The 11,990-nt window shown below is 38.7% G+C and overlaps 1 protein-coding gene across 1 annotated transcript; it reads right to left on the reverse strand.

Moving 5' to 3' along the window:
* Positions 1-718: 718 nt before the first annotated feature.
* On the reverse strand, positions 719-11,428 carry Eqtn (equatorin). The gene is made up of 7 exons (XM_051156810.1): positions 11,353-11,428; positions 10,946-11,137; positions 9,844-9,930; positions 7,714-7,758; positions 6,526-6,585; positions 2,087-2,240; positions 719-1,163 (listed from the first exon to the last, which is right to left on the reverse strand). Exons 1-7 carry the CDS (start codon positions 11,426-11,428, stop codon positions 719-721), a joined length of 1,059 nt encoding a protein of 352 aa, XP_051012767.1.
* Positions 11,429-11,990: the final 562 nt, after the last annotated feature.

Consider the following 11,990-nt stretch of genomic DNA (forward strand, 5'->3'; position numbering starts at 1 on the left):
TCTGGAGAGGTCAGAAGGCAAGCAGGAGTTGAGTCAAGGTTCGTTCCTTCCACTGTGGGGTTCAGGGATCCGAGTCGGGTTGCCAGGCTTGTGTGTGGCAAGCACTTTTCTGGCTGCGCTATCTTGCTGGCAATGTTTCTCTTACTGATCAGTGAGAGCAGCCACATGCTTCAAAACAGCTCAAGAACTCTAGCACTTTCTACTGCTCATTTAGTTTTATCTTGTTGGTACCACTGTTTAGCTAAGGAAACATAAGCCAGATGCTTTTTGCTTTGATGTAGATAGCAGTAGCCAGGCACAAGTAAAGACCCTCTTTTAAAGATGAGCCACCTTAGTATGAATTTTTATTGATCAAAAGAAGGGTGGATTGATGGCGCCAAGGAGGTCTTGGGTGTGCTAGGCAAGTGGTCTGTCACTGAGCTACCTCCAGTCATGAATACCTTTCATAACCTAGTCTCCAGAATTGGCTTTATTTGATGAGTTCCCATACATTGTTTCCTTGTACATTTTCTTTCAAATAATTCTTATAACAAATAATAACTGTAATAATTTTTATTGAAAATGTCCTAGGGACATCAGAAAACTTAGATGTCTCTGTTGCAGTTTCACTATTAGGACATTTATATGAGACACACAGATTTACATATATATATACATATATATATATATGTATGTATGTATATATCCAAAGAATTAAAGTTATTTACTCAGCAATTGCTTATTCCTGAACAATTTCCTGATCGATTTCCTCAACAACCATTGGTGCCTCACTCATTTCCTCAACAGGGACATCCTCCATGAAGTCCTGTTCCTCCATCTGCTGAAGAGGCAGGAAGGCTGACTCTTCAGGAGGGAAGAAGTCTAGCTCTTCAGGAGGAAGGAAGGTTGACTCCTCTTCCATCGGGAGGAAGGTTGGCTGCTCGGAAGAAAGGAAGATTGGCTCCTCCTGTAAGACTATTTGATCCAAGGGCTCAGAAACCTCCATAAATTTAGATTTGTACTTTTTTGTGCTGGATCGTCTCAATTCTGAAGAAGTGCCCCAGTATGAGCTGCTCTCCGCACTTTTTGAGAAAGATGTATCAGATAGACCTTCTGACGGGTGGAAGTAAGACAGAGTGGTGAGCTCCGGGTTGACAGAATATTGGCTTTCATAGCTTTTGTCACTAGAAAGAAGAGAACACACAATCAGCAGGTGCCTTTAGTTGCATATACTTTTCACTTATATCAGAAGAGTTAAAATAGAAATGGAAATTCTGCCCAGTGCATTAGGGTGGCACTGTACTCATCCCTTGTGTGAATGAATCACCAGTGCCTAGTGTATACAGCCTATCTCAACATGCAATGTTAGAATTCAAAAGCCAATAATAAAAATTACTTTAATTAGTAAAGACTTAACAAGAAACATGAAGCAAAGCTGAATTATGGAGAATAAATATCTAATTTTACAGGTTTAGTGGATCAGAGAAATATGTCATCAAGACACCATAGTCAAAAAAGTAAAATTAATGGTAATTATGAACATTAAAAAGTAATTCTGTGAGGTTGTTTAAAGTAATCTATTATACTGTACAAAAGAAGTTGTAAAGAGACCAACCACGCCCCCAGGTTCAAATGGAATTTAATATTTTTATAAGGAAAGACTAATGATTATTTAAGACAAATTTGTAGGCCTCAATGTATAAAAGTGGCAGATTCTTTTAGTTTGTTTCAAGGTCTTAAGCAAGGCTACCAAAAAATTACAAATGTTAAATCCCAAGCAAATGAGTTAATTAGAAGGGATTAAATAGTCTTTGTGTTCCAGGGCTATTTTGCATGGACATGGAGGGTGGAGGCGTTGTCTAGCCTCTATGTCCTCCCTAATAACTGTGAGTGTGTTTACACAACTGTGTAAAACACTGAGACAAAGACAGTGACCTAGTCCCCGCGACAGCACCCATATTCCTAATGCATAGCACAAGTGGATTCGAGTATAATATTTTACACATTACCCAGAAGGACACATATTCCTACAGATGCACTAAAGACAGAGAGAGGGAGCCCAGAGCCGTGGACTAGCTCTGAGGGCTGCAAAGGCCAGTGGGCTTACCTTTGGCATCTTAGTTTGTAGAGTGTGGCAAAACAAAATATCAAGAGGGGAAGGAGTAGAATAAGGGTCATCAACGAGATTCCCAGCATTAACTTGAGCTTGAGGTCCTCTAGCTCTGACAGTTTGTCTTCACTGGCAGTGTATAGGTCAGAGCCTGAGAGGAAAGAAAGAAAAGACAGTGGAGGGCTGCAGAGGTGGCTCAGAGGGTAAGAGCACGGTCTGTTCTTCCAAAGGTCCTGAGTTCAATTCCCAGCAACCACATGGTGGCTCACAACCATCTACGATGAAATCTGGTGCCCTCTTCTGGAGTACAGGCACACGTGCAGGCAGATGCTGTATAAATAATAAATAAATCTTAAGGAAGGAGGGAAGGAAAGAAGGAAGAAAGAGAGAGAGAAAATACAGTGGAAGACTGAGCGTTGTGCATATTTTCCTCGAGGAATAAGGAACACAGAACGTGTCTGCAGTATTCACAGCTCGTTCTTCTCCACCAGGCAATGACTAGGAGAAGGCTGCTTCTTTGTCCGCATACATGATGTTCTCTCAGTCTTGGAACAGTTGTGCTTAGCTGCACTTTATACACTCACAGACATTTGCAAAGCTTTTACTAATCAAAATGTGGTTTAAAGCCCAAGCTACCCATGACAACACTTTGATGCAGACAAGCCTTTCTTCTTGGCTTTACTAAAAGGCCCTGTAGAGGACATCATTTCTGAAAAGAGTATAGGCCAATTTACAAGGCACTAGTCCTTCCTAGAGGAAAGCTGCATGCCCTGCTGTTGGGTACACACTGGTTAGTCTTTTGAACTAGAAGTGTGTAGTGTGCAGCATTAGCAGTTTCCTCTTAGAGGCTTAGGAGAGAAGCTCGCCATTTTGTTAACCAAGACAATTAAACTCAGTGTGCTTATTACTGCAAAAGAAATGCAAGTGACTTTTTAGATTCCTGAAATGAGTTAAATAACAGAACCAAGTCTGGCTCCAGAAACATGAATCTAATTACATGCGATGAAAACGTTTCATTGCTATCAGATTTTGGACCTTCATGAGAATGCATCTGACTTAAAACATATTTCATGTTGAATGTTCTCACAGTTCTCCCATGCCCACTCAAAATGGTCTTCACTACTTTCTAGGTCATATTTAGCTGATAAGCAATGATGGATATAGGTTCCCATATCAATGTTCTCTGACTTTTGAACATTTTAATTATTGTACCTGGGATCTAACCCAGTGGTAGACCTCTTGCTAGCATATTCAAAGGCCTCAGAGTTCAGTCTCCAGTACCAGTTCCAACAAACAGACAAAATTATATTGTCCAAGTGGAATGTGTACACTTGTCAATGACTGCTATCTGGATCAAGAAGAGTATATTAAAATAAACTGTCCCCCTTAAATGCTCCTATAGTTACTAATGCTCCTATAGTTACTAATGCTCCTATAGTTACTAATGCTCCTATAGTTACTAATGCTCCTATAGTTACTAATGCTCCTATAGTTACTAATGGACCTATAGTTACTAATGCTCCTATAGTTACTAATGCTCCTATAGTTACTAATGCTCCTATAGTTACTAATGCACCTATAGTTACTAATGCTCCTATAGTTACTAATGCTCCTATAGTTACTAATGCTCCTATAGTTACTAATGCTCCTATAGTTACTAATGCTCCTATAGTTACTAATGCTCCTATAGTTACTAATGCTCCTATAGTTACTAATGCTCCTATAGTTACTAATGCACCTATAGTTACTAATGCTCCTAGAGTTACTAATGCTCCTATAGTTACTAATGCTCCTATAGTTACTAATGCTCCTATAGTTACTAATGGACCTATAGTTACTAATGCTCCTATAGTTACTAATGCTCCTATAGTTACTAATGGACCTATAGTTACTAATGCTCCTATAGTTACTAATGCTCCTATAGTTACTAATGCACCTATAGTTACTAATGGACCTATAGTTACTAATGCACCTATAGTTACTAATGCTCCTATAGTTACTAATGCTCCTATAGTTACTAATGCTCCTATAGTTACTAATGCTCCTATAGTTACTAATGCTCCTATAGTTACTAATGCACCTATAGTTACTAATGCTCCTATAGTTACTAATGGACCTATAGTTACTAATGGACCTATAGTTACTAATGCTCCTATAGTTACTAATGCACCTATAGTTACTAATGCTCCTATAGTTACTAATGGACCTATAGTTACTAATGCACCTATAGTTACTAATGCTCCTATAGTTACTAAAGACTTTTTTTTTTTTGAGACAGGATCTGATTGTCCTGGAATTTTCTCTTTTTTAATTTTAATGTATTAATTTATTTAGATTACAACTCAATTGTTATTCCATCACTTGTATCCTCTCATTCCTCCCTCCATCCCGTTTTCACCCTGTTCCCCTCCCCTAAGTCTAAGACTGAGGGGGGCCTCCTCCCCCACTATATGGTCATAGGCTGTCAAGTCTCATCTTGGTAGCCTGCTTATTCTTTCTCTGAGTGCCATCAGGCCTCCCCACCAAGGGGAGGTGGTCAATTATGGAGGACCAGAGTTCATATCAGAGTCAGTCCCTGCTCTCCACATAGCTGTGGAGAATGTCCTGTCATTGACTAGAGCAGAGTAGGGGTTCGATGTTTACTACTCGTACACTACTGCAATAGTTTGAGCAGACCCCCTGGGCCCCGATCCACCCATCACGACGTTCTTCTTGTAGGTTTCTAGGACCCTCTGGGTCCTTCTAGTCCCCCAACTCCTATATTTCTCTTACCTAGAGTCTCAGTAGGATGTCGAACAGGCTGCTATCTTTTAACTCTCAGAGATCTGCCTGCCTCTGCTTTCCAGTGCTAGGATTAGGGTACCACAACACCCAGTTCCGAAAGTTCTTTATATATGGGTATGCTCATGAAATTAACTTATAGCTCCTCTAGGTGCTGTTTTGTCTCCCAGAAATCAAGCCACATCGAGGGAGAGAGAGAGAGAGAGAGAGAGAGAGAGAGAGAGAGAGAGAGAGAGAGAGAGAGAGAGAGAGAGAGAGAGAGAGAGAGACAGAGAGACAGAGAGACAGAGAGACTGAATTACAAAGAACTGCTGTGACCTTGTAACTCTCACTGAATTTCCCACCCACCCCACCCCAAGCCAGCCCTGCCGCCTAACACATAAGTTCAAGACAGCTTTGAACTGTATGTAACTTTACTCTCTTGTCTAAGGCCTTTCTCTATGTCAGGGGCCACATAAGCTAAGTCAGACTAGGTTAGTAGCATAAAATACTACTACCACAATCTAAACCTATAAGGGTCAGAAACTGCCTTTGTTCTCTGATCTGAAGGAAGCTGACAGATCTGAAGGGTCTGTCTCTGTAGAGCTCCTCATAGCTACCTATGGTCTTGATGCTATGTCTCTCTTGATATTCCAGGAATGAAGGGTTGATGTCCTTTCAAGGCCTATCATGGCTGCCTAGTGAGCCATGATGCCATCTCTCCTCCTTGCTTTCACTTCATGACTTTGTCTTTGCTGCCTAGGACTCTGCTGAGAAGTGCACATGAAGGGTAATTTGCACAGCCTCCTTCTCCCATGAATCCCTGACTCTTCCTCACAGGACATTACCAAAGTCAAGGCCAGAACCAGAGATGGTTTCAGACTATGTAACCACTGGGAGTTACAGAACTTAGGCTACCCTTTTTTGTTTTATGACTCGATTTCTTCATAGAGTTGGTGGGAGAAGTGACATAATATTGCTAACACACCAGAATACATGATAGATGGTGTCCTCAAAAAATGGTAGAAAGCCAGTCAACTCCACGTTCAGTCACTTAAATGCTAAGAAGAGAAATGACATATTTCTAACATTTGTCATCCCTGCATATGAAAAAGGCTCACTCCACTTTCTTCAAACAGCTCCAGGCAAAGGCTACATTTTTCAAATAATTCATTACAGAACTGAGCAGGCAGGTCTCAGATATGCCACCAAATATGTGTATTTTTCAATATTTACTTATAGGACAGAGGGTTTGAAGAAAATTGAAACATTGCCTTTTAATATAACTTTCGATTCAAATTAGGAGTTTGGTTCCTGGTACACAAATCAGGAGGTTCATACCTACCTGTGATTCCACTTCCAGGGGATCTGATACCCTTCTCTGGCCTCCATAGGGACCCACACACTTACACATACAATAAGCCCCAACATCAAAAAAAGTAGAAATCAAAGGAAGGTGGGATACAGAAACTCTGTAGTTTCTGCTATTGTTTTCTTTAGATGTAAAACTCTAAAGTAAAGCCTATTTTTAAAAGAACACACACATATATGTCAGGCAACTAAAAATATGTGTATATTACACATACATACACATGTGTGAGAATTTGTTTCACAATGCAGCCACTAAAATTAAGGTGAAATTTATGTATCTGTTAATTAAAGTACTTTGTTCTTACCTGGAATTGCTTGAAATAATTGATCTTTATCATCCATGTGCACTGTTGTTCCATTTATAGCTGTTAAAACAATGCATTGATGTCATAAGTAGCATTTACTTACTGAAATTTTTGCATGAGTATTGTTTATTTTAGTATTGTTTTTCAAAGTAAACATCTCTATAACACATGTTCAAATGGAGCTTATCTAATGTGTGTATTTTCCGTTGGGTCCATCATAGTATTTAGGAACATTAACAAACTATTTAACACTATGCTTGGGGGCCAATCCAAGGTATGACTAATTGTGCCTGTCAGGCAACTAAAATTATTTGAAGCTGTGTCAATATTGACAAATGATCTTTAATATTTTACAAATATTGATTTTAGTATAACAAAGAGATCTCAGTGAATAGGTAATGCTGAATGGAAATATAAAAATACAAATAATGAAGGTGTCTGTTTCATTTTTATGATGCACATGTGTATGTGACATATACATTACATATTTTAATATTTATTCCTGTATCTAGACAGAGTATATGCAAACATAGATTGATCTGTGCATTACACTGGGCATGTGTACTCGTGTGCCTATACTGTACATATTAGTTTTATGCACAAATATACATTGGTAGTTTGCACTTATATGTGTATCTCTGTGTGTTTATGCAAATGCTACTCCAAACATAGAGAAATGAAAGTGGAAAACAACCTTGTTTAAAATGCAGAATCATGCACTTAGTTGAATTATTTTTTATCTTGGCCCATCTGTTTCTGAAGTCAAAACTATAAGACAGGAAGATCATGATAGTTACCTGCAGCACAGTGACAAGAAAGACAACTCCCTTATACCAGCAAATGTCTTCTCTGATTTTAAGACACATGCTAGCCTGGAACATTTGCAGGAGGATGTACTTCTGTGTGACACAGTGACAAGAAAGACAACTCACTTATACGAGCAAATGTCTTCCCTAACTTTAAGTTACAGGCTAGACTGTGACATTTGCAGGAGGATGTACTTCTGTGCACAGGAGAATCAGAAACTGCAACTTAATCATTTCTCTAAATATTGCATCTGCTATTACAAGGGACAACAACACGAGCTTATTGATTATTGTCAGAAATATTTAAACCAGTCTTGTCTTTATTATATAAAACATTAGAAAAGCAAAACATTTCCCCAGTTACCTAACTGCATGAATTTACCTTTAACTAACATTGTCCAAAATGCAGGCACATTGGGGGTTGATGCTGTTTAAAAGAGATAACAGGTAACGGTGAGAATCTGCTGCCTGAAATTACAAAGTCACTCAGAAACCTTACAAGAGTCAGCCTGGATTACATGGCTTCACAAATACTTTATACAGAGCAAGATCTTGGCAAGAAAATAAAATGGTGATTTTATTGTAGCCTCCCACTCCCAAGACCCTCGGAAACATTAATCATTGTGACCAGAGATAGATTTATTCCTTAATCAAGTAGAAAATTTTACATTGTCATCTAAAGTATTATAATATGCCCCACATACTCACACTAGCTAAATCTGAACATTTATAAATGCATTTTCTAAATTTACATGCCTATTAATAAATACTGAAAATTTCCAAAAAGTTTAGTTCCTATGGCTTGGCAGGTGCTTCTGAAAATAGACTCTTACATATTTGCCACTTAAAAGCCTTCCAGTGTGACTCTAAATGACAATAGCATGGATTCTTTAGGCATGCTATTCATCAGGTCATGCTCAAAGCAGTGAAACCTAATTGCATAAGCTATATAATAATATGCTCCAGATATCAAGACAGTGTAGTAGTGTTAATACTTTGAATATTTTTACGAGGGAGTTCATGAAATAGTTCTTCATTGGCAGTCTTTTCAGTTGTACTTTTTTTGATGAGTTTATCTAGAAAAAAAGGATAAAATATTTTCAGCATATTAAAACAGTGATCAAATATCAAAAGAAGGAGAGAACAAAGGAAAGAGAATGATTCTTTTATCAGAAATACAGAATAGGAAGAAAAGCATTGGAGACTAGTGTCTTTGTGATTATAGGATGCCTGAGCAGGATTAATACGTCTGCACTCCATGAGAGAGGGAAAGCATGGGACCCAGGCCTTTAGAGGTAATGGAGAGCTGTTGGCTAAGATTGTTGGCTGTGCCCTCATTACAAACCTCAGCCTATGACGTGTCCATGTAGAGCTGCACCACTGGGAATATTTGGACTGTACTGGTTAACTTAGCTGAATAGTTCAATATCCATCCCACTATAGGGGAATTTCTGTGAAGGGGAGGAAAGAATGAATTCACAGAGCCTACCAGTCCATCGCAGGTAGCCTACTAAGGAGAAATGGCAGAAAAGGAAACTGATTTCCAAAATATTGGCTCAGACAGGACTCAAAAGGGGTGAATAATAACAGGTGTGATGCGACCACTAACTCCTGCTGAGGAGAAGGACCCCCACTTGCCTCCATTTCCCCACTGTCCGTGGAGCGCTAGCGACTGTGCTCAAGTGATTTATCATTAATGAATCTGTCCTGAAGCTCTCTGTTTCTTTGATGGGCTTGCTCTTCTCGAATGCTTTACATGCAGAAGGTGCAAAGTTTTGTCCCACTCCAACTTCTGTTGACAACCTCCCAGTCGTGGGGGTGAAATCTAGGGATTTGGAGTCTCTTCCTTGGGTAGTAGGGTTCTCTGAGGTGCCTGGGATGCTTAAGAGTCAGTTGACTCTATCTTATCCCATACAACTAAAGATGCTTGCTCTACACAAGCAAGATGCCCCTGGTAGATTAGTTAAGTTTATCCTAAAACTGTGACTGCTACAGGGCTTGGAATTGCTCAAATGCCCATTACTGTCAGGTAATTTTATTAATAATTAGGCGTCAACGAGTCTGCCCCAGTGTTGCAATCACCATGGCCAGAGTCACTTTTTGCTATTTCATATCATTCAAAACATAAGAGGACCACACACACACACACACACACACACACACACACACACACACACACACACACACACACAACTGTGGCTTTAATAGTAGCCTGGAATCCTAAACTTAGTTAATATTTCTTTCCAGGCAGGCAGAGAAGCAGTAAGTTTAGAAATGAGAGGCTTTGCCTGCCTTCTGGAATGGTCACTGTAATGGGCATAGGGCTTCACAGAATGTTGTGGAAGAAAATATAGGGGTAAAAAGAATACAGAACTCTGCTGGCTCCCAGAAGTACAAGATAGAAGGTGGACTGTAGAGGTGAGAACTCAGGCCTCTCCCATTTCCCCACACTGTTCTGGAATCCGCCCGAGGTCTCTGCATGTCCAGCAGTGAGGGTGCATTCAGAACTTACAGTTCTTCAGAGCAAATTTCAGGTCAGTTGTGGCACTCACAGATATTTCAGACTCCGTGCCATTTGGATTTTGTGTGGTGAACACATCTACAAACAAAATCACAAATCTTTAGCAACCAGTAAATCACTTCTTATCCATGATATATTTTTTCTTCATTGTAATTTTTAACTTTAAAAACTATCCACCGACTAATAAAAATAATTATAAACAAAAACCATGAGATATTTTTCTTCTTCAAAGGAAATGGAGCAAGGAGTAAGATGAAAATTCACAAGGAAAAAAGTCAAACTAATTTTCTTATGATAGATAACCATGAGAACCAATTATTGTGGAAATTGTGTATATGTGTATATGATGCCAAAATCAGCTTTTAGAAGGGCAATAATGTCACTAAATCCTAAGCTCAGTACCTCAGAAAATGAGACAGGATTAGAGATAGGGTTACTGAAAATATGGTTAAAATAAAACCAGACTGAGGTAGGGTGTGCTATTGATCGGGTTTGTCTAATGTCTTTATATAAGAGGGAAATCTGCATACAGAAACAGGGAGACTGTTACATGGAGACGGGGCACAACCTAAGATGCTGCTGCCACAAGTCCAGAAACAACACCTTGGCCACCAGAGGCTGAAGGAAGCAAAGGGGTGTTTTAACCTCTGTCTTTGGGTGGAGCCCTCACTTGATTGGTTCTACTTTGATTTTGGAGTCCCAGTCTCTAGAAATATAGGAAAATAGGTTTCTATTGTCTTGATCCTTTTAGTTTGTGGTGTTTTGTTTTAGCAGCCTTCAGAATAAATTTTGGGTAACTTACTTTCAAATCAGATCAGTTCTCACAAAAGTGAGTAAGAATCACGGTGCCACGATGAACCACAGCTGATAGAAGCAGCAGCAAAGACAGCCTTATTAAATTTCCTAACGCCTCATGAAAAAAGCTGTGTGGAATAAGGTTTAAATTTTACCCACTGAAATGTCCACAAAATACAACAGAACTTCAAATCTGGGAATAAGCGATGGGAGACTACAAGGCAGGATTAAGACAAATCAAACCAGTGCAGATTTTTGCATCAACTTTTTACATATGCTATTAACTTTAAAAACTTACATTGTTTTATGTCTTTATAGTAATTGCCAGTTTTCTCATTGGCAGGGGAGTTGTCTTCACTGTCTTCTGATTTTTGCATAACAGAATTGCTACCTATGTGCTTGTCGTCTTCATGACCATGGTCATTATTTGCCATGCTTTCCTCATCTGCATAGTACTGTTCTTCATCCGTAGGCATCATATAAGCCTCCTCTAGAAATAGAAACATGACACACCATGGGACAGAATGTCAATTTTCCTTACTGCTTCATCTCACTGAAAGTTTTTCACAATTAGAGACTGAGATGTAAAAGTTAAATTATATTACATCTCCAACTTTCAGTCATCCATGCAGAGACCTGCCATATTTTGACTTTCTGTCATTGAGTGTCATTCTTCTGATAAACTAATTTTAAATGTTTACTTACGTTCCACATTAGACCGTAGATTGCTAATTTCTGGAAGGAAAAGCCCAGATAAAAAGATCAACAACATAAAATCCATCGGGAAATTGGTGTGATTTATCCAGCAATCTACTGTCTCTTCAAGGTTTCCTTCTTGTGGCCCAGCAGGCCTTAAGACTCAGTAGGACATTATGACATCACTGTCATGGGAAACAGAATGCCCGGGAAATGCCCAGAGCTTTGTGGTTCCATCTCACAACCATTTCAATTTTTGGTGTTATGATAGTTTTAGTATGCAAAAAGAAACTTAAAATTTTTATTTTATAAAAGGTGATACATGTGTTTTCTTGAAATAATGTTAGTTATTAGTTGACAAATTATAATTGCTCTTGTTGATAATGACATTAAAACTGGGAATTTGGGGGGTTGTTTTTAATGACATGTTTTGGATAGCTGCAATCTGTTAAAAACAAAACAGCAATAACAAAAAAAAACCACAATAAATGACACAAAATAAAAATCTAGTCAGAGAAAGCAGTATTAAAAATTCAATCCAAATGCTCTACAAGTTCTGGTTCATAAACCATTTGACTGTAGCTATTTTTAAAAAAGTTTTAAGAAACACTTAAAAAAATTTAACATGTATATACATTATGAGATAT

The sequence above is a fragment of the Acomys russatus genome, chromosome 2, assembly GCF_903995435.1.
Source record: "Acomys russatus chromosome 2, mAcoRus1.1, whole genome shotgun sequence".
Classification (NCBI taxonomy): domain Eukaryota; kingdom Metazoa; phylum Chordata; class Mammalia; order Rodentia; family Muridae; genus Acomys; species Acomys russatus.